Source organism: Fusarium vanettenii (genome assembly GCF_000151355.1).
Source record: "Fusarium vanettenii 77-13-4 chromosome 14 genomic scaffold NECHAsca_24_chr14_5_0, whole genome shotgun sequence".
In the NCBI taxonomy this organism is placed as follows: Eukaryota; Fungi; Ascomycota; class Sordariomycetes; order Hypocreales; family Nectriaceae; genus Fusarium; species Fusarium vanettenii.
In genome coordinates this window covers 285,257-312,917 of record NW_003315861.1, presented here as the reverse complement: position 1 = coordinate 312,917, position 27,661 = coordinate 285,257, and the positions used below count along the sequence as shown (strand labels likewise).

Below are 27,661 nucleotides of genomic sequence, written 5' to 3'. Positions count from 1 at the left end.
CCCATTACCCCCGCATCCCACACTCGGGAAGTCAGACGTTGGCCCACATTGGTGGGTACCGAGGAAAAGCAAACTCGGATGCTGGGAAGACCCATTGTACAAGTGAGCAAAAGAGAATATGCCCTCCAAGAGCCGAGCCCTACCGGTATTGGTACCCATCACCTTGACAGATACAACCAGCCGTGGCCAGGCCAGCATGCAAGGTGGGGATAGCTTCCCCGCGTTCTCCCACATGAGCCACCCTTAGCGCAACCCCGGATGTCGGGAATTACATCCGCTTGCAGGTATTTGCATACCCCGGATCTAATATAACCACTTGAAGAGTCTCGGCTACTTTGCTTCACGAACCTTCTTTGCTAACTCTAGCATTGAAACTTGATTGTGTTTAACCCCTATTGCCTATCCAAGTTCAAGCAATGTCGGAGCATCGCGACAAGGTCGACGACGAGCCCAACGCAGTTGGGGTTGAACTCCTCGCTGCGAACGAGGATGAAAACTACCAAGGGCTTACATTGAAATGTGTTCTGGTCTATCTGGTAAGGCTTTGGCAAACTCCTCGTGCACAGGGCTAATCAGACCAGTCTATTCTTATCGGTTGCACTGCACAGGTACTCGCTATTGTTGCAACTGGCGCGGTAAGTCTTGACTATTCCTGGATGCGTACTGTTGCAGCTTACTCATGCCGGCATCAGTTTGCGAGAAACGTGGCCGCCAGCGTCGGTGAGCAAGACAAATATATCTGGATCCCTCAAGGCCTGATCATCTGCGTTACCTTCACGGCAGCCCCAATTGCGCAGGCGTCGGATTTCTGGGGTCGCAGAGTACCCATCCTCATTTCCACAGCCCTCTGCTTCATCGGTTCGCTTCTGATAAGCAGGGCGGTTTCCATGACCATGGCGATTGCTGAGTGCTGCTGGTCGGTGTAGGATCAGGATCGTCCTCATTACTGTATGCAGTTGCATCAGAGATCATGCCGAGGCGATATCGACCAATCGCTCAAGCCGGAGTCAACATTGCCAATTCACTTGGAGGAATATTCACACTGCTCGCCGGCTTCGCTCTTGTCAAGAAGAGTGACGAAGGCTTTCGGGTTGTCTAGTACATTAGCACAAGATTTTTCGCCATCAACTTTATCGCTATCCTGTTCCTCTTCAAGCCGCCCAAACGGCCCCTCGAAGTATCTTTGAGCTTTCGGCAGAAGCTCAAGGCTCTCGACTGGATAGGATACATGCTATTCTCTATCGGAATGATTCTGTTCAGCATGGGCCTGACATGGGCCAACAACCCCTATCCCTGGAAGGATGCTCATGTGCTCAGCACCTTTATTGTCGGCGTAGGTTTTATCGCCCTCACTGTCATGTGGGAGGTCAAGAAGAAGGACGGATTCTGTCACCATGCTCTTTTTGAAACGAGCCGCAACTTCGCCCTTGCGCTTATCCTTGTTTTCGCCGAAGGAGTTGCATTCTACGCTGTCAACAACTTCCTCCCTTTCGTATTTTCGCTCTTTTTTGAGACCGATCAATTCAAGGCCGGGGTTTTGGTCTCCATCGTCTTCATTGGCGGGGCAGCTTCATCCGTGGTTGGCGGCCTTTACTCTTCAAAGACAAAAAGGGTTCGACCGCCCTTGATGGCTGGAATGGGGCTCTTTCTCAGCTATTTTGGTAAGAGTGTTTACTCTTTTGCTTCTTCACTCGTGGCTAACTACAGTTCTCTGCCAGCATGTATGGCTACCATCAAGCTCAACCAGTCAGCTGCCATCTGGGGCTTTACGGTTCTGGCAGGCCTTGGTCTTGGATTCGGCCTTGTCAGTGCCGTCACGACGGGCCAGATTAGCACTCCACCAGGTCTTATTGCCACCACTAGTGGCCTGATCTTGACTGCGAGGTCTTTGGGCGGCTCTGTGGCTCTTCCTGTCTACACCGCCATCCTCAACTCCCTATTATCCAAAAATCTCGGCCCCGAGATAGCTGAGAGAGTTCTTCCTCTTGGGCTCTCTGCTGATAACTTATTGGATTTATCAGTGCTTTAGCCAACGACGATCAACAAGCTCTGGCCACTATTCCAGGCGTCAACCCCGACATCATTTCCGCGGGACTTATTGGATTGAAAACGGTCTATCTCATAGCCTTCCGTGGCATCTGGAGTGCTGCAGCAGCAATCTCAGCCGTCGGTTTCATACTCGCCATTTTTGTTACTGATCCTCGCAAAAGCTTCAATATGCACGTGGATGCGCCCGTGGAGCACGAACTTGCCCTCAAGCTTCATGTGGGCCGAGAGCCAACTAAGACGAGCAACGAGACAGCTGGAACAGCAAATGACACACTTGACACTATCGGCAAGGTAACTGGAGAGAAGAACTGAGGCGGGAGTTTGGCTCGGTCACAAGGACGGCAAGGTGCACGAGGAGACAAGTAGGTAGTCAGGGGCTTGTGTATTTCCCCGAAATCCCTAGTAGCCCTACGCTGCTCTGTGTCCACAAGGACGTCCACGCTTTGCGACCATGATACCCTGTAACATATCATCCGCATGAGGCTGAGAATCAAGCATGCTTAATTGAGTGGCTAAATATCAACAAGTGCCATCACTATTGAAAGAGTAACCCTTGGCCTCAAGCTGTGTGATGGATGAATTGATGAAATGCGCACGCCTTCGTAATACCGGCGAGTAGAAGGGACAGTTCACAAAACGACGATCGACACCTTCATCATACAAACTGTAACATAGTGTTGTGAACCGTTCCCCATCCCCCCGGAGGGTACTAAGGGAGGCGGCGGGCGGGCGGATACCCCCTGTCCGTCCAGACTTGATCGGTACAGAAGCCGACTTATGCGTTATCAAGGCTCTAGGATGTGGCCGAGTTGTAGATGTGGCCGAGTTGTAGTAGTACAGTGGGTCTCAAAAAGTAACGACACATACCGGGTCCACCCGGGGTATCAATACCACCACCAAATGAGGCCTCATTTTCAGTCACTTATTGCGCAGCCAAAGAAGGGCCAATTGCATCGTATTATATACCAATCTATAGAGAATTAAAAGCTGTATCTTTTGTTGTATCTAATACTTAGTATACCAGCCACGGGCTCGTACGACAGCCTGCATTCTTCGCTTCATTGAGTAGACTAGGTTATTAATAACCTCGGGCTCAATCTCAAGCCACAGCTCTTTCGCGGCTTCAATAAGAGCCTGCTTTGCTTGGTCGGTCTTTGGCATATATGTGAGCTCTGGATATCGCTTGCAAATCCTCTCTTTAAGGATTGACCATAGGTTTTCTATGGGGTTGAGATCAGGGCTGCAAGGAGGCCAGTCAACCACGGTGGCCCTTCGATTCTCACACCATTCGTACAGCCAGTCTCGTACGATATGAGCCGTAAAGGTGCTTGCATTGTCGTGTTGAAAGTAACTGTTTCTTGTCACGATTCGAGGAAGGTATCGCTGTAAGCAGTTAATAATGATTTGTGCCGTAACCCCCCCCGCGAGGGCTTTCTGGATCGCCGGCAAGGGGGATCATTGGAAGCCGCCTGTGATAGTTGAAGGCGCTAAAGAACATCTGCGAGTGCCTTGTCGGTCGTACGCGAGTCTGAACGTTCTTTTTGAATAGCCTCTCGTACTAGAAATAGTCAGAAAGTTCGCAATGGCAAAAAGAAGATATACCGGTTTACAGAAGACCCACGTACGCCTCTGGCCCTCTCCTCGAGCTATAATAACTTCATCAGAGAAGGTCCAAGACTCCCAAAAGTCCTCAGCCATATGCACATAGCGGCGTGCGAAGCGTAGACGCTTTCTTGCGTTATCCTCACTAAGGAAGGGCCGAAGAAGAGACTTATAATGCATGATTCCTTCTTTGCGTAGGTATGAGATTAAGGTAGCCCTACAGCAGCTCAATCCAGCTTCCTCGATTAATTCACGTATCTGAATATGAGGATCTTGGGCAATGACTCTCAAAATTCGCCTCCTTTCCCGGTCTCCAATGATGCGCGGCCGGCCGGACTTGGGTTGGTCCGCGGCACTCTCTTGGTCGCGATATCTTCGTACGATACCGTAAATGGCATGCCGAGAGACGCCCTCTTCCCGCGCGATCTGGCTAGCCGACACGCCCGAATTGTATCTCCAAACAATCCTCGTTCTCGTATGAGGAGAATGATGTCTTTTTAGGGCCATTCTGACTTGATTTGGCTGCGTGGTGAACAATTGAAGTTGGTGATGATTTTGGTCAAGGTAGAAGGGAAAGCGGGGTACCGGAAAATGTGTCGTTACTTTTTGAGACCCACTGTAGTAGGTTTTATTACGCCCGGGAGAACTAATCTCATAGGGCCGTTAGATACGCTTTGCCATTTACACTTCCGCCGTCTTGATCCTGACCACAAAAGAAAACCCCACTTCTCTCTCCGGTTCTTTTTGTTCCAGCCTCGCTTGGCTCTATTTGACAGACCTGCTTGGAGGACGATTTCTCCAAGTGTTCAGCATCCAGGTGGGTACTGCATGGTACTAAAGGGAGTAGTTTTATTGGGGTTGCCTCACGTGACGACCACACTGCAGAATAGGCTTCCCGGCTTCGGAGGGCTTCCTGAGGGGTTTCTTCCCTCCTGCAACTGCCTCACGGGAATCAATTGTTCGCCTCTACAAGGTCCTCGTCATCTCTCACGTAGTCAAGACCCGACTTTTCCCCTCCCATCTTCCCTCTGTATATAGAACTACTGCAATATACAGACACTTGCCAACTTCAATAGTATTGGCGGGGTGAAGGTGGAGGTGGAATTGATTGCTAGCCTGCTAACGATTATTACCCGTTGGATCATGTGGGGCTAGGGCCCTAGGCGATCTAACCTAGCAAGCTAGGTTGGCCAAAAAATTGCGGGACAGCCAGAAAACTGCGGGACAGCCCCTCACTGTGACGCGTCCGAATTTACATGCATTTCACACCTAAAAACACCACAAAAAGAGACACAAGACGGTGTAATCCAGTGCATTCACGTCCCTCTTCATTATGAGTGCCGCAAATAACCTTAAGGCCGCGAGGGAAGTGATCGCATCACGTGCTAGGGTCGCCAACCGGCCACATCGCGCTGCTTCCTCCGGCATCACCAAATCAATCTCTGTCAGAGCCGCCACGGCCAAGCATAAGGCTTCTTCTTCTTCTGCCGTTGATCGCCTTATCAAGAAGCTCGAGAACCCTGATTCCGTGAGGCCGAGAGGCCGCCCGCGCCTCCTCACGAACGAGGAAGAGGATGCCATCGTCGCCTTCGTCACCTGGACGGAAAAGGCCGGCTTTCCTGCCTCCAAGGCTGAGATTGAGGACGCCGCCAACACCCTTCGCCGCCGTAGGGACCCAGAAGCGAAGCCTGTGAGCAAGATGTGGTACTCAGGCTTCCGTGACGATCATCCGGAGCTGCAGAAGACCTTCCTAAAGGCCGTCGATAAGTCTCGTGAGTCTTGGGAAGCAGGCGGCATCACCGACCTAAAGCAATAGTTCAAACAGCTTACAGAGGCCACCAGGAGATTCGACATCCACGCCTCTGAATACTGGAATGCCGACCAGGCCGGGATCCGAGTTGGCTGCTTGCGTGAGCGGATACAGTGCCTCGTCGTCCGCACAAAGAAGAAGACACGCACCCAGGTGCTCGACCCGTCAAACCGCGAGACCTGCTCTCTTATCGGTACGGGTAACGCGGTGGGCGATACAGTACCGCCGTGGGCCATCTTCAAGGCATTCCCTACACTAGATTACGCCTATGTCGATGCCGATCCGCAGATACGCTTTGCAAAGTCAGACACTGCCTTCTCTAACGGCGAGATTACCTTCGAGTGGGCGCAGGCGTTCAACCGATACAGCTGGGAGAAGTCTGCGAGGGTGCAGAGCCGCGGGAAGCCTTTCGTAGAGTGGTTTGGTTGCGATGAATTCCTTCGTGATCCAGTCAGGCAGTACATTCAACATCACATTCCTCCTATTTCTCATAGTCCAGGTGAAGAGCTTTGGCGACTTCTTATCCTCGATGGCTTCGGTGGACATGGCCTCTTCGCCTTCCGCGAGTATTGCCTCAAATTCCAGATCCTCGTGATTCCTTTGCCTTCTCACTCTACGCATTTCCTCCAGCCGATGGATGTAAGGGTCTTCCAGCCGATGAAGAACGCACATCAGAGGATTCTTCGCCGAGCTTTACGGAAAGGCAATATCTCCTTCTCGCGCCTTGACTTCGTCAAAGGACTGCAGGCTAGTTAGTCAATATCTCACGAGAAGACCTACTAATCGAGGCGTGACTTCAGGAGATGATAGACCGCGGCTTCACTAGGAAGAATATCATATCAGGGTTCAAGAAATCCGGCATCTTTCCCCCTAACCCCGATCCCGCGCTGGCCTTCCTCCTCAAGCAGCAGATGAAGGCAAAGAAAGCAGTCAACCCTGCCTTTGCTTCCCTTCTTCCGTCGGAAACACGCTTCCAACGCGCCTCTGATACCGCAAAACGCGTCACAGAGGAGTATTTCGATATATTCTCCTCCCCAACGCGTGCGGGGCTCCTAGAAGTCCGCAAGGTCGTCACGGAGGCCGTTCTTCTCGAGGAGACAGTAACTATGTATGTGGATGACCGGCGAAGTCGTATTGAGAAGAGATATAACCAGATGAAGAGAGGGAAGAGGGCCAAGCCCGTTGGCGACTACAGGCACAACGTCAGTCTTCAGGAGCTTCGTGACCAGCAAGCAGAAGTCATCGCCGCCAGAGACCCAAACAACTCAACGTAATCAACGAGTTGATCAACGAGTTGATCAACGGCCAACTCAACCAACTCAATGGAGGACTTTATTAGTAAGCTGCCCAACTCAATATCACCTTGAAATTGATGGATCTCGTTGATTTCGTTGATATAAATTGGGTCTACTAGCCACTGTTAGTGACTGTAACTGCGGATTGGTATAAATCCTAACAGCGACCCGTAACTAAGGCTATGTGTGGCTTGTACGTATGGCAGATCACCTAATTTCCCTGGCCGCCACCTCCTTTTAGCCTCTGTTCTGCCCTCAATTCTGCTTCTGACTTCCACATAGATTTCAACAGCTACACCGATTGCATTGCGTAACTAGCTCAGGATGAGTATTTTATCAGATTCTGACGCCATCACTGCTATTGACGATAATGGAAATTTTAGGTCGTCTCCAGCGCCTTCTACAGCTTTCACGCCATTCTCGCCAGCACGACGTTCTAAGTCCACCTCGCCAGATTCCACTACCAAAGAGCGGCAATATGAAGAATCTCTTTGGCGCCATTTCCCCGGCTTCACGTGGTCTCAAAGGGTTAGAGATACTAATTCCTGGGCCTGGGAGTATGGGTACGATATCCAGAAAGGCAACGACAGGAAGTGGGTTTGCAAAATTTGCATCCACAAGAACACTCTTAAGCCAAAGACCTTCACATCAACGGGCATCCAAAATACCCTAAACCACCTCTATGACGATCACAGGATTTGTGCGCCTGAAGGGAAGACGAAATCAGCCTCGCAGCTAAGAGCAGAGGGCCGGAAGGCCAAGGGACAGTCAACCATCGCCGAGCTGATGAAGCTTGATACCAATAAGCCCAGAGAACAAGCAATTGCGAATGGCTTCATTAAGAACTTCGACAAGAAGTTTTTCCAACGACTTCTAATGGAATGGATCGTGGAGGCCAACCTCTCGTTCGAAACAGCAGAACACGACAAGCTCAGGAAGATTTTCGCATATCTGAACCCTTGCGTGAAGCTCTCTGACGCCAATCTTTCCGCAACCTCTATTCGCAGGAAAATCGTGGCATCATACGAACAGCACAAGACGAAGGTTATGGAGGTCCTTCAGAGCTCTCCCGGCCTAATTCACGTCTCCTTTGATGGCTGGAGGTCCGGAAATCGGCACGCGTTATATGGGATTATGTGCTTCTTCCAAGACGAGAAAAACAAGCCCCGCAAAATCGTCCTTGGAGTACCCGAGGTCTCTACTCGCCATTCTGGCACAAATATTGCAGCAGAAGTCCTCGAGATTATCGATTCATATGGTATAAAGAATAAGATCGGGTATTTCACGCTTGATAACGCCGAAAACAACGATTCAGCAATGGCTGTGATCGGAGGAGAGTTGGGCTTCGTTGGACGCAAGCGCAGAGGTCGATGCTTTGGCCACATACTCAACCTCTCTGCCAAAGCATTGCTTTTTGGCTCCAATCCAGAGGCATTTGAGAATCAGCTTTCCGGCGCAGCAGCGTTATCTGAAACTAAACACGATCTTTGGAGGAGGAGAGGGCCAGTCGGGAAGCTCCACAACCTCGTTGTTGACATCGACAGATCTAATGTGCTGACTTACCTTCTTCGAGGTGTTCAGCAGGCTGATATGGACCAATCTATCGATCCGAGAGTTCGAGCGAGGAAGCCTCTGAACATCGTCGTCGATAACGATACCAGATGGCTGTCCCAGCTCTACATGATCCGCCGCGCGATCAAACTCCGTCCTTACCTCGATGTGATGATTCTTAAACACAAACAAGCTTAGGAGCAGGACAATAGGTCAAAAAGGACGGGCCTGATGAGGAGGTCGGCTGTTCAACCGCGAATTTGCCTATCCGAAAACCAGCTTTCAGACAAGGACTGGGACGTCCTCGAACACCTCGCCACGATTCTTAGATTCTATGAGGTCACCGTCAAAACCCTTGAGGGAGACGTTATTCAACGCAAACGGAAGAGAGGGTGGGTCGGCTCGTACGGAAATATCTGGGATATCATCCAAGGCTTCGAATTCCTAATGGCAAAACTGGAGGAGTACAAGGCAGTCGCGGCGGATTATCCTGATCCCGAACACTTCAGGATCAACATCAACCTAGGGTGGCAGAAGCTCAACAAATACTACACAATTCTCGACGAGACACCAATATATTACGTGGCGTTGGCTCTCCACCCTGCGTATCGATGGGGTTGGTTCGAAGAACACTGGGGAAAACATCCGGATTGGATCGCAACTGCGAAAGAGATGGTTCAGGAGGTATGGGAGACCGAATATCGCAACCTCGAGGTGGTATTGAGCCCAGGAAATGAGCCCGTTGCTAAACGGCGAAGGAAGTACCAAAATGCCTTCGAGGAATACTGCGAACAGTCACGATACCAGCCATCAAGCCGGTTATCGACGCCTACGACCACGCCAGCGAGGATGAGGTCTTCTGCGACTCCTGAGTCCCCGAGGGACGAGTACGAGGCGTGGCAACAAAGCTGGCTTCCAACAGACACCGATATTCGAGACCCCATCGCATATTGGCAGGATAACCGAGCTCAATATCCCCGCCTCTCTCGAATGGCTCTTGATTTCCTCACGATCCAGCCGATGTCAGCCGAGTGCGAGAGGCTCTTTTCTGCCGCAGGTCGATTAGTGACCCCCCTGCGCAGCCGCCTCGAAGTCGATATAATCGGGATGTGTCTAGTGCTGCGTTCGTGGCTACAAGCCAAGATAATCGACGACCTGGATCCTCTGTTCGTTCCCACGCAAATCGAGGTCGAGAGCAGCGCCAGAAGCGAGGCGGGCGCAAGAGAGTCAATGGCGTCACTTCTCGGCCGAGCAAGAGAGCTGGCAGAAGAGGAGAAAGGGTGGGAATAGCTGGTGGGGCATGTCGCGAATATCTCGTCAATTAGGCCAACTGTGACGGGACAAGAGCACGAACGAGGTCGAGTGTGACTTGGGTAAAATGATTGTTTACGAGGAGAGAAAGAGATTCCTAAGGAAAACTCTGACTTGAGCTATTTACACAATATTCATAAAGTGAGACTATTCATAAAGTATGAAAGTCACATGATCGTTCCCTCACACCAACTCAACGTCAATCCATTCAACGAAAGCGTTCAGTTGATCAACTCAACGAGAGGTCGGCGATTACTAAGCCAATTCACTCAATATAGGTCGTCCGTTGAGTTGGTTGAGTTGTTTGGGTCTCTGATCGCCGCAGACCGTGAGAAGGAGCAACGGCGGCAGATCCGCTCTGTGCGCTCTGTGCTCCTCAGGGAGATCGAAAGGCTTAAGGAAGAGTGGCGAGAGAATAAGGAAGTTGTTATTAATGGCGTAAAGAAGAAGCTACAGTTCAAGAAGTGGCTGGAGCACACAGGGAAGGATAAGGACTATCTATCTATGGATACACAACGCTCTCAGATGACTCAACTCCTCAACGAAAAGACTGACGGGTTCATGATACATATAGAGTTGCCGCAAGAAGTCAGAGATTCGATCCGTGAAGCATCGTGCACCACGAAGCCCCTCAGCGCGATGGACTGGTCTGCCCTCCCCGGCAGCGACGATACCATTACCTTCAATCTCGAGCCGCCGCGGCACGCCGAAGAAGAGGAAGAGGAAGAGGAAGAAGACCTTCCATTGATCGAAGTTGCTCCTCTTCATGATGGGCGAGCAACCCCTCGTTGGCAGCGATCTTCGCCGCCGATGACCCCCTCATATGAGTCATCGCCCCCGCCGGAAGAGGCTTCAACGCCGTGCCCTTCACGACCTCTACCACACACTTCTACGGTCGATCAGATCCTTCAGATCATCAGGAGGGAAAGAGAGGATTAATCAGCCAGTCTGTCGCGTTCAATTGACGTTGATACACCTTAAAATACATGAGGAGCCGTCTCTCAAGGCGGCAAGGCCTGAGCACCGCAACAGCGGCTTCTATAGCTCAATCCTAGTCTTTATGAATGTCATCCCCTTAGGCATCGCAAAAAGCATCACTTCTGCTTCTATTAGGGCTTCAAATATCACTTTAGACGCCTTGTGAACATCAAAAGATCGGAAAGGGTGTAAATCACGGCTAAAATCGGGCTTCGCCGATGTCCCGCAGTTTTCTGGCTGTCCCGCAATTTTTTGGCCAACCTAGCTTGCTAGGTTGGATCGCCTGGGGCCCTAGCCCCACATGATCCAACGGGTAGTTAGATGGCGAACTTTGTGTTGGATGCCTTAGGCCATGAGTCTAGCGCTAGCGCCGAGCTCCATTAATGAATGCAATTCCATGAATTCCCTCGACGCCATTAACCCTACATGCAATCCGACTCTTCGGTGAAGTAGGCACATGGTTTGACATCCGATAAGTCACACCGGACGCAGTATATCTGTCTTTAGGGTCTACCGCGCAATGGGACCTTCGTCACGGTGCACACCGAGTCGCCCAAGACATCCGAGCCGTCCGAGAGATGCTACTACTGCACGGCAGACTGCCACTCCAAGTACCGCTCCTCCAGCGAACTTGAGAAGAATCCTCCGAGAGCGCCAATCAGCTCGCAATCGCAAGGCATGCTTACCTTGCCGGGAGCGAAAGGTCAAATGCGACCAGGAACAACCATGTCGGACTTGTGTCAAGCGCGAACATCCAGATCTTTGTTTCTACCGGGAACCCGGCAACTCCAAAGTCTCGAATAGGTTCCAACAAGAGCCGAGCCTTCATGGTCCCAGCTCCCCCGAAACTACGGGGGAGTCTCCCAATAACAATTGGGTAGCTGGAAACCGCGATGCAAGGGAAGTAGACAATGGGTCCACGGGCGCAGGTCATACCGGTAGCTCTGAAGGACAAATCCCGACTCCCTCTCTACTTGGAGACAACTCTATCATCGCGTTGGTTCGACGGGACAGCGTGCAGCCACCAACAGAAAATGAACGGCGTACAGCCTTTGAAGCCGGAATCTTTCCCCTCCTCGGCATAGACATGAACGCCCAAGAGGGCAGGTCTCCCCATTCACATCTTGCCCAGGACGGGAACCCTAACTCGTCACTTCCTGATGACCAGGAGATGATTGAACTTTTTAGCTTCTATCGTGATCGAGTTCACCCTTTTTCGTTCGTTCTTGATGATCTCGACGAAATAGAGAAGATGGTGTGTTCGCTCGTTAACCAGGATATGGAAGCTTGGCAATGTGACAGCACTTCACTCTGCCTCCTCCATGCCATTTTAGCGGCTGGGGCGCAGTATTCGAATCTTGCCCTTGCTGTTCAATTACCCAAGTATCAAAAGTATTGTAAGCTATCCAAACCCTACTTTCCATGGCCGCGACCGCTCACACATGACAGTGAAACACGCTTTGAGCTTTCTAGGCACATTCGACTACCTGAGGAACCCTTCCAAGAAGCTGATCCAGGCTCTCCTGATTCTGGGTCCTGTTTTACAGAACGACATGAACCCTCGAGCAGCTTGGATCCTAGGCGGCACCACAATTCGACTCGCACTATCATTGGGTCTTCATCAGCCTGAATCAACCCCTGGAGCTTGTCGCATCTCGCCTGCCGAAGCACAACACCTGCGGTAAGGACTGTTTACACCCTGTCATTTAGCCTTCACTAGTACTGATTCAGCATACCCGCCATAGGTTAGCCATAGTCTGGCAAGATACCCTTCTTTCTATAGCGTTTGATCAGCCTCCCGCATCACAGGTGATGGACATTGGTACAGACCTGCCTGCCTTGGAGCGACCAGGAGGGTCTAATGTGGCCCTGAGCTACCGGCAATCTATGAACTGGATGTGTCATTTGCTACTTCGCTACCAGTCCGTACATTTAGACACAGCATCGATGCAACGCTATCTCGATGTGTTTCAAGATTTCAACGCTCTCGAATGTTCTCTTGCTCCCCACTTGAAGGACACACACCACTGCTGCTCCATCCAAGAGATACAAGAGCACCACAGCTTTGACCTTCACAGGAACTGTGCCATCTCCACTCTCTGCCGACCAATTCTTTCGAGACGGGCGAGACAAGCCATGGGCAAAAAGGGATCATCAATGATTCTCGACAAGTTTCAGGACGCCTTAAAGCGAAGTGTCTGTGCTTTTATTCGTCTGCGCTCAATGTCAAGCCATGCAACCCGCTCTTGGGCATTCGTTCACAACGGCCTCTCTTCTGCGTTGCTACTGAGCTTCACCAAGCATCTTAAAGACACAGAGGACGCGAGACAGATCCAGACACAGCTTATACAGAGTTTGACAGAGAGAAAAGAAGACGTCGGGCAATTTTCCATTGCACACAGGAAGGCCCTCAAAGCTCTGCAAACCTTGCAGAAGTTTGCAGAAGAAGGTGTAGCCAAGGAATCGGCTATAAATGAGGCACAAACGCAGAAATCTACAAGCCATCCAGATGAGACCTCGATACCCGACGAGGGTTTGAGTGGTGTTCAGGACCTTAGGTTGGTTTCAACATGGCTTACTTGTTGGAGTGAATGAGCTGATTGAATTATTATGTAGCATGCTGGACATGGATTACTGGCTTCGGGCCTTTGACTTTGACTCTTTCTCGCCGTTGGACGCGTACAACTTTATCATGTCTGACCCAGCTCTGCCAGAAGCGGGCTTATAGGCTTCCAGACGAATTTCAAACAGGCATTGGAAATTTGCTCCTTTGTTTCAAATCAAAACTTGTTCTTAGGGCCTACAACACATCGTCATTACGTACTTGAGTGGCCGCCATACCCTATCTTCGCCTATTTCGACGAACAAAAGCCCAGGGCTTCCCAACGACCGCATACTCTCTCCTGGACCTCTTCGGGAAACGAACTCTTGAAGTCTGCGCCCTCCCAGTTTTTGCCCGTTGTATACTCAACAGGTAACAAACAGTCCGAAACAACTTTGCCACCCTTATTCGGCGCCCCGTTCCCGTGCGACATGTAAGGAATCAGGGGGAATCCCAGAACGTCCTCAAAGTGATGCTCATCCATACCAGGCCGGCAGCGAGTGCAGAAGGCCCAGATAACGTCCTTGAAGTCGTACACGTCGATGTCGTCGCCAACAAGGAGCAAGCGATGGATAGTTAATCCAACCTTGTGTCGGAAGACTAGGTCTCCAACCTTGCGGCAAAGCTCTTCAGGATTGGTCTTTAGCTCTCGTAGTTTTTGAGTGTCGACTTGTAAGGCAACCCAAGTGACTTGAGACTCAAAGGGAGAGAATGCTTCCTTGATGGGAAAGCCATTTGACTTGAGGAGGAAACCAATCTCTGCAGCCGCGAGAGGGCCGATCATAGTGTGCTGCGCTCCATTAGTTAATGCACGTCCTGGAATTAGGAAACGGTACCTACAGTCTCGTCCGTTAGCCGACCGCAGCAGGATACAGGCAAAATGGCATCTTTTCGATGTGTTATAAAATCGACGGTGTACTTGGGCAAGGAGTGGGTGTCACCGGGGAACACATAGCTAGAGACAGATTAGTCGACTGATCTAACATGCCAGAGTTCAACATGGGCATCAATGGACAGACTCGCCCATGCATCTCCCCAAAAGGACCTTCAGGAGCAGTCTCCGCGATAGAGCAAGTCCCTTCGAAAACGATCTCGGAGTTGGCGGGCACATAAAGCCCGTTGGTCTCGCATTTGGCCACCTCGAGAGGGGTTCCGACAAGCGATCCAATGTACTCGGCCTCTGACAGTCCATCCGGGAGCGGCATGCTAGACGCCATAATGGCTGCCGGAGGAACACCAAACGCCAGAGCCCATGGCATATCGTGACCTTCCTTCTTCCACATCTCGTGAATCTGTCCAATGTGCTGGGGTGGCATGACAAGGCCGACGAGGTGGTTGCGGTCGTGTACCATTGCACGAGCGATGGACCAGTTCGTCCACTTGCCATCCGGTGACTGGACGATGTGCATGCCGTAAGTCTGGATGTACTTGCCACCATCTGACTGGTGCAACAAGGGCGCTGGTAGCTTGGTAAGGTCAAATTGATTTGGTGTCAAGCGGAATTCCTTGCAAGGACCTGTCTCAACAACCTTGGGTGGGATAGGAGTGGTTGTCTTTGCAGCGACCATCTTATCCAGGATGGTCTTCATAGACGAGTCTGGAGGAAGGCCAAGATGTCTAGCCAACCTCCCATAACGCTGCTTGAGATTGGAACGGAGGGAATTCGGTGCGCCAAGAATTCTCCAGAGACCGTTTACGTCCCGTCCCTTGACGTTGTTGAATAGAGGTGCCTTTGCATCGTTCTCCACTACCTTTCGGATGATGGCGCCGACTTCGAGATGAGGATCACATTCGTCGTTAATCTGGACAAGATCATCGTCTGCCTCAAGAGTCTCGACATAGGCGCGGAAATCCATGTGTGGGAGGTTTTGCGATGGCATTATGAAGGTAATGTAAAAGGTAAGTTGTAAACTGTCGTGTGTGTGAGAATATTGACACCCTAGAAGAGTTTGACACAAGTCTAGGCATGCTTTTTATAATTCCCACGGTCGGTATCCATATTCGCCCATGATATGGACCGTGTTGCGGTGCTCCGAACCCACCGAGAGCTCCGAGCATACCGGCCTATCCGCAATGTGTGGATCGTCCGAGGGCGCCGAAAACCTCCGAAGTCATTCTCGGGGACACCGGAGCGATGGTTTTGCCTCGCAACTTGGAGGCTTTAATTTAAAAGCAAGCTCAAGACTGCTTAATATTCAGGCCATAGAATATTTAAAGTCTCAACAATTCCTCATTTACTTCACAAGCCTTCGTAAAACTTGTCGCTGCTCTATACGAACATTATTTCATCTCAAATATATTACCGAACGAGACTTCACACATCTCCAAGTTCTTTCGATTCACAATTTGCATCAAAATGGGAGAGGTTGCCAGGAAAAAGATCATTGTGGCCCTGACTGGCGCAACCGGTGCCGCGATAGGCATTCATGCCCTCTCAATTCTTCGACTACTAAACGTCGAAACACATCTTATCATCAGCAAATGGGCCGGCGAGACGATCAAGTATGAAACGGATTACACGCCGGCCGCTGTCCGCGCCCTGGCCGATCACACCTATAACTCCAACGACCTAGCAGCACCTATCGCCAGCGGCTCATACCACATCGACGGCATGATCGTGGCGCCTTGCTCCGTCAAGACATTAGCGGCCATCAATGCTGGCATCTGCGATGACCTAATCACTCGGGCCGCAGATGTCTGTCTCAAGGAACGGAGGAGGCTGGTGCTATCCGTGAGGGAGACACCACTTAGCGAGATTCACTTGAGGAATATGATGGAAGTTACGCGGGCCGGTGCTATCATTGCACCTCCTGTGGTGGGATTTTACACGCGACCAGACTCGGTGGAGGATATCTTGGATCAGATGGTTGGCCGATTATTGGATCTGTTTGGACTGGATTCGGGAAACTTTGAGAGATGGGAGGGGATGCGAAAAGACGGCCTCTAATAACGCGTTTGATGTTGAGAGTACGGGGTTGAATTATGACACTAAGGGGCTGGGATCCCTACTGTACAAAGGATCGCTCGTAATTTGCCTTTCGGTACGAAAGGCCTTCCTAGGCTCTGGGATTTTTCACCGCCCTGGTTCAGCATCATGGTGGCTTCTTCCTCGGTCGGCAGACCGTCCTTCCACTTGTGCTCGGATATGAAGATTCGCATCATCGACCGCTTCTGGACCTGGAACGACAAGGTCGCCTCCATATTCAGGTTCCACCGATTCCGGTTCAGCGGCGTCACCACGGTGATGCCCGTTTCCCACGGGATCCGCCTGTCCTCCCGGTAGCACCTTGAGTTGAGGAGGTCCAGATCCGTGCGGTCCTGCACGCCTAATCGGATTCGCTTCAACAGTCTCTGCAGTACCGGATCTCCAGCGGCGCGCATTTGCTCGTTCAGCATGACGACCGTCGTGAACTTCTTCCACAGTGTGTGCGCCTTGTCGTGCTGGTGCCGTTGCTCGGCCCTGAACGAGTTGTCTACGTCCCACGAGACGGCCACGCTGGGGAGCAGGATCGACCTCTCCTGTACCGGGCGGAACTGATGCATACATGGCTATATGAATATTCACGCTGATTTTCTCATATTCATATTATATTCAACTTATCTTGCAGAACACATATTCATATAACATATTCATGCGTATGCATATACATGCTCACGTGATGCCAAGCTACTGCAGTGAAGTGAGAGGAACCGATTGATGTAGCTATATAGCCCGAAAACTTCTCAATCGCCCCCGTTTGGCCTGTACACTATTAAATATCACCCTCTATAGCCTCTGGATCACACGGGAGGCCTATCCCCCCCTCAGCTGACGGTCTAATATGTCCCTCACGCAGCCAGTTGCCGATACACCCAATCTTCTCAATGCTCTCAATCAGCAATCGTAGCCTATCCCATCTAGCTGTGTGCCTGGCCCCCGAAAAGGTCCGCTCTGGCTCTGCTGATTCTGCTGGTACAGACAGGATATCGATAGCCATGCGGCTAAGCCGTGGGTACGCTGCACGAACGTCCTCACTACACCACCATTGAAGGGGCGTAGTACCCTCTGCAAGTGCGATAGGAGCCTCTGAGATAAAGCTATCGAAATCATCCTTGCCCCGTGCTCTCGCCATCGTCTTATTTCGCAGTTCTAAGCGCATCTTTGAGAGCATCGTATCCTTCTTTCGCTTTAATAAAGTAGGCGCAGCCAAGGATTGCTCTGAGAGCTGTATCTCGACATCGTGATTGTACTCTTCCTTCCAGAGACTACGGGCGGCGGCAAACGCGCCCTCGTGCCAATCCTCGGGCCAACATTCTTCGATATAGCTCTTGCGTTTAGAAGGATCGAGAAGGAGGGTGGCGGCATATACGGGCCATCCTCGGTCATAGTGTAATAATTATCGAGTATAAACCAGCACATATCGATAGAGTGAATTATACGATTATCGCGATTGCTGGGCTGCGAGTAGTAGGCCGAATTAGCTGATTAGCATGCCGTATAACGGTATAATCTATGGAGAAAGCAGGAAAATGTAAAACTTAGCCATATACCTTCCACTTTTCGCAGTGCCCTAGGAGAAGGTCCAGCAGCTTAAGTGACTGTGAGATGAATGCCATAGCGCCTTCAGCTTCCAACGTGGCCTCATAGAAAGGTTGAAGGAATTCTAGCGTTCTTTCTAGCATTTCCCAATCCCTACTGCTAAGAGTATTGCCTTCGAGATCATTATCATGTTCAGCAGTAAACTGGATGATCTGTGACTTCTTGTTTAACGCAATAGTGATAACTCTATGCCATGAGGACCATCTCGTGATATTATCGATACCTAGTTGCTTACCTACAGCATCGTACCACTGATCGTTATATAGAGCTGAGCCCCGTATATAGACTGCAAGTGCGTGAAGTTTTGCTAGTGCTGGAATGCCTTGCCAGCCAGCGAAGCGCTCATCGTTGTTGCTGGCTTGCTGATGCGTAGTTGCGGCTCGCTTGTCTCTCGCCTTTATAGATCTTCTCGTGGGCTGCTCCTGCCGCTCTTCTTGCTGTTGTTCTTGCTGCGTGGTGGTGTCCGAATGTGCCGCAATCTCCGCCAGATCCAGCTCATGTAATTGCTGTGAGAACTCCTCAAGCATAGTTGAACCGGGCTCATCGGCAGTAGCTTCGAGTGCAGCTCTAAGAGCTGCTTTTGAGCGAGCAAGAAGGAATGCTTGTAAGGCGAGATTGATAATATGGCCGATGCAGCGGATTCTGCGGCGTTTATGAGGGTACTCAGCCTATACTGTAATTTAGTCTAGGCTACAGCAGCATTAGTAGCCAAGAGTTAAACTTACACCAGATTCCACCTCCAAAATTTTTGATAGCTCCTCTAAACAGGTGTCGTTTGATGTGGCATTATCGCCTACATAATAGCCGAGGTTTTGAGCAGTAATATTGAACTTCTGTAGCGTACTGGCGATCAATCCAGCCTGCGTAGCACCAGAATGGCTGTATTTGCACTCCGGCAGTCCTAGCAGTGCTTTCTGAAGCTTGAAGTCCTCATCTACCCATTGAACGCATACAGCGAGTACGCCATGGCGATGTGGCGATGTCCAGAGATCAGAAGATATGTGTATCTTCGACTGCGTAGTTTGAAGGCTCTCGGCAAGCTGTGAGCTGTATAACGAGTAGTTCGAGTTAATATAGCCCATAGCCTGCTTTCGATCGTTGATGAGAAGGTCCCCAATGGCTGGATTACATGCCAGAGCCAGATCTCGCCGCTCAGAGTACTCAACTGCCGAAAATGGCAGTCTGCGCCTTGTTAGAAGCCCCACAACTGCCTCAATGTAGGCTTGCTTATTAAAACAGTTGCGGAGAGCAGCCTGCGAAGGACGAGAGACGATATACGAATCGATAGCGCCAGGCGAAACACCCGAGGCAAGTGTCCTAGATGGAGTATCATTTGCAGCCTCGCTTGCTCGTATAAGGGCTCGGTGAGCCGTTTCCGCATGGTGTATAGCGTTGCCAGGCACTCGATTCGACCATGGAGGATTCTGACAGTGAAGACAAACGTAAGCACGATGTCCCTTGGTCTTTCTGCGCTTTGTACCAAGCTCAACTTGGAGGTGTTGATCGGGATAATCTATATAGAAAAAGGCGTTGAAATTCCATGAAAGTTTCGATGCAAACGAACCGATAGAAGCGTTATTAGTCCATGAGACTGAGATCTCAGAAGCCTGAGAAGTCATAGATGCTGATAAGTAGTATGTTACTGCATGGCATGAGTTAACTGAAGAGTTTTCTTTAAGATCTAATCAAGAGATTGTCGGGTAGAGAGATTGGTGTTGGTATGAAGTGTATTCGGAGTGTCTCACATCCAACAGACCAAAGGGTCATACATTTGATCAAACCGGAAGGAAGGTCTTCCAGCTGTTCAGCCAGGCTGTTCAGACCGGCAGTCCGGAAACCCGGACTTCCAGTCAGAGGTTGGTATCACCTATGTCTCCCAAAAAGCAAGTTTTTCAACACAACGGCCGTTACGGCCCCGGAGGCCCAATTCATCTTAGGTATAAGAACCCAACCTATTTCCACTCAGTAGATAGAAAAATCAAGAGCTTCTATCCTTATGACCCAGATCCATCAGAAATTGTGACAGAGTGGTGGTAGCTCTCTAAATACCTTATGGCTGTGTCGAGACCTGCAGTCTATACCGAGACCTGCAGCCTACGCTGACATGCAGCCTAAGCCAATGAGGCCGGATGTGACTAGTACCTATCATCTCCCACAGAGAGTAGATCGAATTTGAGTCAATCAGGACCCTCTCCCTTATACGAATATGCATGAATATGGATACCTAAGTACATATTATATTCATATATTATACAGGAGAGGCAAACCGGTCGCGGTTTGCGCAAAACAGCCTTGAGGAACGAAGCTTGAAGTGATCGATTTCAATTCTCTTAAACTTGGTTTCGAAATCCGAGGTTGCATTAGACATACAGGTTCTTAGCCTCGGGTATTGACAACTAGATAAAGTAGCGGTCGATCAATGTGGCTTGTAGTAGGCTGAAACAAGCGTTTGTTGGGCCACACGAGAGGGCGATTATTCCAACTGTGACGTCGTCCCGTGTCTCGCCCTGTATTGTCTCATTGGGGAAGCAATCAAGGATTGTGAAAGGGGGGGGAGGGAGAAATGAGGGGTTGCTAAGACATTCCACGGTGAAGAATAGATCCCATCATCAAATAACGACCTGCCTCCTCTGGCGGCATTCTATTTCACCTCCCCTCAAGAATCTAGCTTGATCAGAATTAGCATTTGCCCATTTATCGAGAACTTTTTTTTTTATCATGACCACTTGCACCGTTCGCTTCGACTTCTTCTGCGGCGAGACCAAGACGCTCACCTACAGGCACAAGGTCCCCTCTAGCCTGATCACCAATGCTACCATCGCCGGCAAGGACACCCGTACAATGAGCTGTTCCGAAAGACAGTTGAGCCCATCATGGAGAAACATGAAGGGGCTTGTCGAGACGCTTTTGAGGCCCCTGTTTGCAACAGCTGCGGGTCTCCTGCGAATATAGTGCTGCAAAGCCCAATGTCCTGGCTCAACGGTGGAGAGGGCGAGCCATTCATTGGCGTACGGGTCACACCCTTTTGCGGAAATGAACGGTGTGGGACACGGCTACGGCAGGAAGTCCAGGAGGAAATAGATGAGAATTTTCAAGACAACTCGGGGCCAGCAGGCCAGTGTATAGAGATCATGGCTTGTCAAGTGTGCGGCAAGACAGAAGGAATCAAGCGATGTGGGCGATGCAGAGTTATAGGATATTGTGGGACAGAGCATCAAAAGGCGGACTAGAAGGTGCACAAAATGATGTGCATCGCCGCCAAGGATGGGTAAAAGCGGAGACAGTGACAAGGCTGGGCACGTGGTGAGCATTGTCACCGAGCTTAATTCTACCACATTGGATAGATATCTGAAGAAGAAAGAACAACTCTACTTTCTTCCGCAGTGCTAAAAATCAATGACGAGTTCTAGGTGTTCAGGAATGCCCATCATCAAAGTTTTGGCTACTGCTTCCAACTACTTCTTCGGTGGGTTGCGGCTTCGATGGGGACGGTTCGAGGATTCCGACGACGTAGAGGCCGTGATCGTGTCCAGTACGGGTGGGGGTGCAGGCGCGGGTGCAGGTGGATGAGTTGCCTGTGCGATGTGTTTCATGAAGGATGAGACGGGCTGCTGATTCCCGGCACGGCCTGTTTGGGACTCGTCAATAGTCTCCTGGGAGCTCAAGCTGCCGATAGGAGATGCTGAGGAAGGGATTATAATCGGGGACGACGGGGCTAGGCGCGACCTCTTAGTAGGCAGTGTATGGTCGACACCGGGAGCTGGTCGCTTCGGTGTTGGTGAGGTAGATAGGTAGTGGTATTGTGTAGACGATGTAGGGGTAGAAGCGATAGATGGCATCGATTCTCCTGGAGTGAAGGCTGGAATCGAAGTCTCCCTGGGAAGAGGAGTTGGCAGTGCGGTGGGCCTGCGCGAGGTGAAACTCGCCCTGATCTCCTCGAACGGCGTGCGGTCAGGTGATGATGAAGGAGGGGCTGATGCCGCAGCGGTCGGTGATGGCATGGGTGAGGCAGATACGGAGACTCCTCTGTCGAGAAAAGTCCAGGAGTCCGGAACGACGATGAAGACGTAATCCTGTGCAAGGCCCGGTGGCTGCACCATGAGATGATGGCCAAGCAGGCCGGCCACCTTGCCGGTGCAGGTCAGCAAAACATTGCTCTGGAACTGGGTGTCTCGCCTCTCGGCCATCTTCTTGCAAAGCGTGGCCCACGGATTCGCGCGGATCGGGAAGATGACAAAGACCTGGAAGGGATGGAAGCCTCTGTACGGCGTCTTGTCAGGATTACCAGGGGCAAGAAAAGTGGTCAGGTGAACGAAGCCGCAGCACTTGAGTTGGGCATCGTCCAGCGTGGGTACAGACTCCCTTCGCAGGAGGGTGTGGCCCGGACCGACAATATTGCCGGTGAAGCTGACGATTGGAGACGAAAGAGGGAACTGGTCGACCGCAGAGAGGCTCCGAGGCAGTACTCTAGGTGTGGGCGAAGAAGTCAGCGATAAAACGTAAGAGGGATTGGAAAGCGGATAGAACAAATCCAACATACGGCTGATAGCCCTGATCACGCACGATCAGAGCCGGGATAGTGTAGGCAAGGTGGTCGCCATCCGCGAGCTCATCCTCCAGGCCATCTTGACGCTCGATCTCCCAGGTCAACGCAAAGGGATGGACGCGGCCGGCCATGAAGAACCACTGGTCGGACCAGTCGTCAGAGACGATCTGCTGGTTGTAAATGGACAGATTGAGGCTAAAGAAGATGGAAGGAGATGGGTCGGCAGGATGGGCAGTTGGGCACGCAAAGGAGAGTAATCCGGAGCCGTGAGCCAGGGAGGGATAGGAAGGACAACTCTCGCGATGGTCTCTGCGTTCAGTCCCTTGACTCGGTGCTCGTCTGCGGAGGCAAACCTCGAAGGGCAGCCGGGCTGGACGAAGAACATGATGGACATGTCGCCGCCGACGTTCCTCGGGCTACTCAGCGGCTTACGAGCATGCGACGATCCACCGCCCGAGCTACTAGACGCGGACGTAGACATTCTTGCGGATATTGGCCGGCTGCACACGAGTCCAGCTCGCCAGGTATCGAGAAACGTGGAGTTAAAGTGTCGACAAGCTCAAGGAGAGGAAGATAGGCATTGCAGGTCAAGGCCTGTGGGAAAACGAAGACGAAAAGAAGTGGAAGACGACCGATGATGTCGGGGCGGGAGCTGAAGCGAAGGCAAGTTGCGGTCAGTCGTTGAGAAGCGGGGTTTGGATGAGGGGAGAAGAGTTCATCAAGTAGAATAGCGATGGGGAGGCTAAGACCTGCACGGCGAAGGACAGAAAGAAGTTCACCTAGCCGATGCGGGCCAGGCGGTGAGCTTCTGTCTCTGAAGAATAGTCGCTATTGGGTATGGAACTGCGGCTCGTGTGCGGGGTGTAGGCCTGACGGCAGCAGAAAGTGTCTCAGGAGCTGTTCGGAAAACCCTGATGATAACGAATAGCAGGACGAGGCCCTGCACGAACGGCATGGTGATAGGACCCCGAGAGTGAGAGGGAACGCATGTGAGGGGGGCGGGGTTCGAAGAATGGATTTGTAGGTCTCTATAAACGGGACAGTGTCCTGGGTCAGGAGCAGAGGGCCATAGATTTTCAGAGGACTCTATAGCGAACAGCACATAGATACAACACGAGATGGATGGCGAGATTGAGTTTCCTTCACCTATATGGACCCAGGAGGTCGACACCGACGGCTTGGTCCACGACATGGGTCAGGAGAATCGCCTTCAACCAAACGATATAGTTGAGGGGGATGAGAGGCGACGGGGACGTACACATAGTGTCTTGCCCTAGCGTCACCCGGCTGCGGCTTACCAGACTTCTCCTCATCGACCAGTCCTACCAAGAGAGCCGCAAGGCATAAGCAGCAACGGTAAAGGAGGAATAACAGGACTCCCCGAGACAGGCGAGCAAGCTTATCCAAGCCCGCGGCCAACCCAACAAAGTCTGGAGAGTGAAGCTTCGGCAGAGACGCGCGAAGTCAGGGAAGAGCAAAAGCGCCAGAAGCGGCGCCGTGGGAGGCCAGTCACTCGTACCCAGGCCGCCATCCCCGTTGCCATCGCCCCGCGGGCCATACGACCTAGGGAGGCAACGCGCGGGCAAGAGCAAGCGTCCGTGGAGCAACCGCTTCGCTCAGGAGCTGGCCGCGAGGGCTCCAACCTGGAAAGAGGACATCTGCAGCGCCGAGCGACTGATGTTCTCCCGGCACCGTTCGGGTCCCGACGAGGCAAACACGTACGACGGCGTGCGCGGACTCGAGAGCCGCAAGAACCGCAGGCACCGAGGCAAATCATTCCGGCTACACAGGAGGCTCCGGCAGTGACAGAGCCAGGCCTAGGACCAGACATATCCTCGACCTTGAGTGCGCCCCGGCGAAAGAGGAACACTAATGCAGCCGGCAGAGAGGGGCTGCCAGCAAAACGGGCTCGCTTAGGCGCCCATAAGGAAAGAACAGAGCAAGAGTGGGAAGAGGATGTCGCTAGCGTTTTGCACTGCCTTGATGAGGAATTCGCCGAGAAAGAGCGGCTGTCCCTGAACAAAGAATGGTGTACGCCCGTCTCGCAAGAGAAGAAGCTATCGACCGTGCAGACATTCTATAATGCTTTCCACGATACCGAAACTTTGCCCATATGGACATGCGCGGTGTGCTACCGGAAGTGCGGGAAAAGCGAGCTGGAAGATGTAAGCTGGGACCAGTGGGAGTCTAGTGTTATGGGAAAGCGCGACGGCTCAGCTCTTACCTGCCGCGAGTGCTTTCCCATCGGAGGCCGTATTCTAGCCTGCCCAGAATGCGTGAGCTGCCTGATGAGAGATTGTCTGTCGGCTGCTGCCCGGGCGCACGTTGGCCTAGGATGTGAGCATATGTTCCCAGAGGAACTAAAAGGACTCACCCCGGTTAAAGAGAAGCTCATCAGCCTAAATTCATGCTATGGATTTATCACGAAGTATAGCGTCGTGGATGGGCAGCGACAGGGTGTGACGTATCCAAAACATATCAAGGGACACATCACGGTATTCCCTAATAATGTTCAGGAGCTGGTCACTAGGGTCCTTCCTCACCCCCTCATCCAGGTCATGGACGAGATACACGTATCGTGGCACGGTGCGCAGAAACCGGGACCTAGCGATCTATCGAGGCTTCTGTCCGTACGGCGTCGTGTCGTCGAGAGGGCTCTGGCCTGGCTGCGGATAAACAACCCTCACTATAGGGACATTGAAATCGACGAGGCCGAGATGGACAGCTGGGGAACTCCGCCTCATGATGTGCCGTCACAGATCCTTGAGCGCATCGAGCGTAACGAACCATCTGCCTGGGAAAAGGTGCGTACGGCCCAGATAGTGCCGTCTGCAGAGCGCGGTATAGATGAGGATGACGCTGTGGACATCGACGACATCATGGCCATGCTCAGGCGTAAGCAACAAGGAGGAGAAGGAGGAGGAGGAGGAGGGGCTGACCGCCCCGAAGAAGCGAGCCGAGGCAATGAAGCACTGTTTAGCGACAGAGGCCACGAGGGAGTGAGAGAAGACCGTCCGGGCGCTGGCATCAATAATCCTGAGGCCGTCATCCACGAAGTCAGTTCATCTGGCATGTTTGCACTCGACGCCCAGCCGGATGTTGCGGACGCGGACAGGCTAGAGTTCGCCTGGGAAGCCGTGGGCGAGGATGTCGAACAAGAAGCAGATCGGGCTACGGGGGAACGCGGCAGATCAGGAGGGTGGGCCGGGTCGGCATCTGTACGGCAAGGGCTCGGTCTAGAGCCATACATTTCAGTGTCACGGGGTGATGACTTTGCCGACTCCAATGACCCCTGGTTCTTCGCCAAGACATTTCCAACCCTATTTCCGTTCGGAACCGGCGGCCCTCGGCTAGCAGAGGAGAGCCTCCTCGTTGATGGTGGCGGGACGGATGCGGGAATCGACGAGGGCGCAGAGGCGTCGGCGAGGAATCTCCTGGCGTCGCGGAACATGAGCCTGACAGCATGGGCTGAGGCGGTGCTGAGGCGGCACGGCGGCCGCTTCGCGACCCATCACGTCTTCGCCTTTCTCGTCTTCAATCTAGGCGTCAGGTCAAGAAATCGCCGAGTGAGCATGTTGAGCGTGTCGAGGAAGGACTTTCCTTCTGTTGAGCGCATCGTGCACTCCTTGAGCAGAGAGAGGCTGAGGCTGGCTCAGCAGGAGCTTGAGATCTCCGGCCAGACGGCCGACGAGGGCATGAAGGAGCTTCTCAAAAGCCTTTCTCTGTACGGGTTCAGACAACCGATGTCGAGGGAGCATCGTCTGAGCCTGCGACGCAAGATCAAGTCACTCATCATCCGGTATGGCATCCCCGCCATCTGGTTCACGCTCAACCCGAACGACATCACCAATCCGGTCAAGCTGAGGCTGGCGGCGCACCGCAGCCGCGATCCCGAAGAAGCTGAATCATTCCTGAGGAGTCTGGATATGGCTTACAAGCGTGCGCGACTGGCGATCTCCGATCCGGTAAGCTCGGCCATCTTCTTCCACAGGGAAATCTCTCTGTTCTTCGAGCACTATGTCAAGGTGGGTGAGGAGTCCGTCTTTGGACGTATCAGCCAGTATTTTGGAGCCGTCGAGACCAATGAGCGGGGTGCGCTCCATGTTCACGGGCTGTTGTGGCTTCAAGGAAACATGAGGCTGAATTCAGTGTTGACGGATGTATGTGGTGAGGAGGGAGCATCCTATCGCAGCAGCATCATCGAGTACGTCGATAGCGTCTTCTCTGAGGTATGTCTTCGTTATCATCATAGTAACGGTCGAGGTCCTAAAGTGGAGATAATTCCGTTCCTAGGCTGACGATAGTATGAACAATTAGGATCTGGACCAGGAGGCGTTCTGCGCGGTTCGGGCGGAGAGATCGATCACGTCAGACATCTCACCACTTTTTCAAAACAGTCAACAGTTTGCTGCGTCCTTTGATGAAGAAGCCAACTTCTGCGCCGGCGCGACGCAGATCCACACGCACAGCCCAACGTGCGTGAAGTACTCACTAGGAAGGCGAGAGGGTAAGCAAGGGCTGTGCCGCTTCAAGGCTCCGTGGAAGCTGGCCGAGAAGACGATGTTCAACCAGGACGGTACGCTGCAGATCCGACGGTCACACAGCATGGTGAACAGGTGGAACAAGGCCATGGCGGTAGGGCTCCGGCACAACCACGACATCTCGTTCATCGCGACGCAGTGCAAGACGATGGCGCTCGTATACTATCTGACGAATTATGCGACTAAAGTCGAGGATCCGGTGTGGAAGCGCGTGGCTGCCGCATCGGAAGCACTGGATACGTCGGATGGTCAGCAGAGGCAGGATCATGCGGCGGATCGAGGGGATGTTGCCAACGGAGGCGACGGCAGACAGAACAAAGCAAGACAGTTCCTGATGAAGGTGGCCAACCGTGTCTTTACAGAGCGGCCACTGTCGCAGGTCGAGGTCGTGGCGCACTGTCAGACAGTACGTGTATTCGGTCCATCGGTTGAATCAGTGTATTCGTGTTGTCCTCGTGTTCTGGTTCAGTATCTGCCCCTGAAGGACCTGCTTTTCATCTTAAGATCCTTGACCCACACGTGACACCCCACATATTCAACACGCACCTGCTGGGGTATCAGACAGAGTTCTCCGGCAACGCCGCGTGGGCGTTCGCGAACGTGTCCGTGCTATACTGGCGCGTTTTCCGACGATGGTCTTATCTTCGCCATACGAGCGGTGAGGAGGTTGCGGACGGCGATCCAATGAATGATGCCGTGCTCGTGGAGCAGGCAGGCCAGAGAATCTCCTACTTCGACGCATACCCTCACCGTGGGGCGGTGCTTCGCGGCCTGTGCCTCTACGACTATATGTCGCT

General features: G+C 52.1%; 7 protein-coding genes across 7 annotated transcripts; 5 read left to right on the top strand and 2 right to left on the bottom strand.

Moving 5' to 3' along the window:
* The first annotated feature begins 397 nt into the window (after positions 1-397).
* On the top strand, positions 398-2,563 carry NECHADRAFT_73960 (uncharacterized protein). Its single transcript, XM_003044178.1, has 4 exons — positions 398-536; positions 582-635; positions 693-1,661; positions 1,719-2,563. Exons 3-4 carry the CDS (start codon positions 1,229-1,231, stop codon positions 2,027-2,029), a joined length of 744 nt encoding a protein of 247 aa, XP_003044224.1. The 5' UTR covers positions 398-536; positions 582-635; positions 693-1,228; the 3' UTR covers positions 2,030-2,563.
* Positions 2,564-9,249: 6,686 nt separating this feature from the next.
* NECHADRAFT_9925 (uncharacterized protein) lies at positions 9,250-9,453 on the top strand (the record flags this gene model as incomplete). The annotated part of the gene is made up of 1 exon (XM_003044177.1): positions 9,250-9,453. A coding segment is annotated over one exon (204 nt), but the record flags the coding sequence as incomplete, so codon positions are not given.
* Positions 9,454-11,116: 1,663 nt separating this feature from the next.
* NECHADRAFT_98164 (uncharacterized protein) lies at positions 11,117-12,226 on the top strand (the record flags this gene model as incomplete). Its single annotated transcript, XM_003044176.1, has 1 exon — positions 11,117-12,226. One exon carries the CDS (start codon positions 11,117-11,119, stop codon positions 12,224-12,226), a length of 1,110 nt encoding a protein of 369 aa, XP_003044222.1.
* Positions 12,227-12,408: 182 nt separating this feature from the next.
* NECHADRAFT_98163 (uncharacterized protein) lies at positions 12,409-13,191 on the top strand (the record flags this gene model as incomplete). The annotated part of the gene is made up of 1 exon (XM_003044175.1): positions 12,409-13,191. One exon carries the CDS (start codon positions 12,409-12,411, stop codon positions 13,189-13,191), a length of 783 nt encoding a protein of 260 aa, XP_003044221.1.
* A 257-nt stretch (positions 13,192-13,448) lies between these two features.
* On the bottom strand, positions 13,449-15,078 carry NECHADRAFT_73218 (uncharacterized protein; the record flags this gene model as incomplete). The annotated part of the gene is made up of 3 exons (XM_003044124.1): positions 13,449-13,895; positions 13,939-13,993; positions 14,111-15,078. The coding sequence occupies 3 exons, from the start codon at positions 15,076-15,078 to the stop codon at positions 13,449-13,451; spliced, it is 1,470 nt and encodes a 489-aa protein (XP_003044170.1).
* Positions 15,079-15,554: 476 nt separating this feature from the next.
* Positions 15,555-16,145, top strand: NECHADRAFT_98161 (uncharacterized protein; the record flags this gene model as incomplete). Its single annotated transcript, XM_003044174.1, has 2 exons — positions 15,555-16,064; positions 16,113-16,145. The coding sequence occupies 2 exons, from the start codon at positions 15,555-15,557 to the stop codon at positions 16,143-16,145; spliced, it is 543 nt and encodes a 180-aa protein (XP_003044220.1).
* A 5,087-nt stretch (positions 16,146-21,232) lies between these two features.
* NECHADRAFT_88616 (uncharacterized protein) lies at positions 21,233-23,278 on the bottom strand (the record flags this gene model as incomplete). The annotated part of the gene is made up of 4 exons (XM_003044123.1): positions 21,233-22,244; positions 22,318-22,739; positions 22,786-22,975; positions 23,103-23,278. The coding sequence occupies 4 exons, from the start codon at positions 23,276-23,278 to the stop codon at positions 21,233-21,235; spliced, it is 1,800 nt and encodes a 599-aa protein (XP_003044169.1).
* Between the last annotated feature and the right edge of the window lie 4,383 nt (positions 23,279-27,661).

Coding starts and splice junctions, on each gene's coding strand:
- NECHADRAFT_73960 (XM_003044178.1), top strand. CDS start 1,229: ATGCTATTCTCTATCGGAATGATTCTGTTCAGCATGGGCCTGACATGG. Junction 1,662..1,718: donor GCTCTTTCTCAGCTATTTTG/GTAAGAGTGTTT, acceptor GTTCTCTGCCAG/CATGTATGGCTACCATCAAG.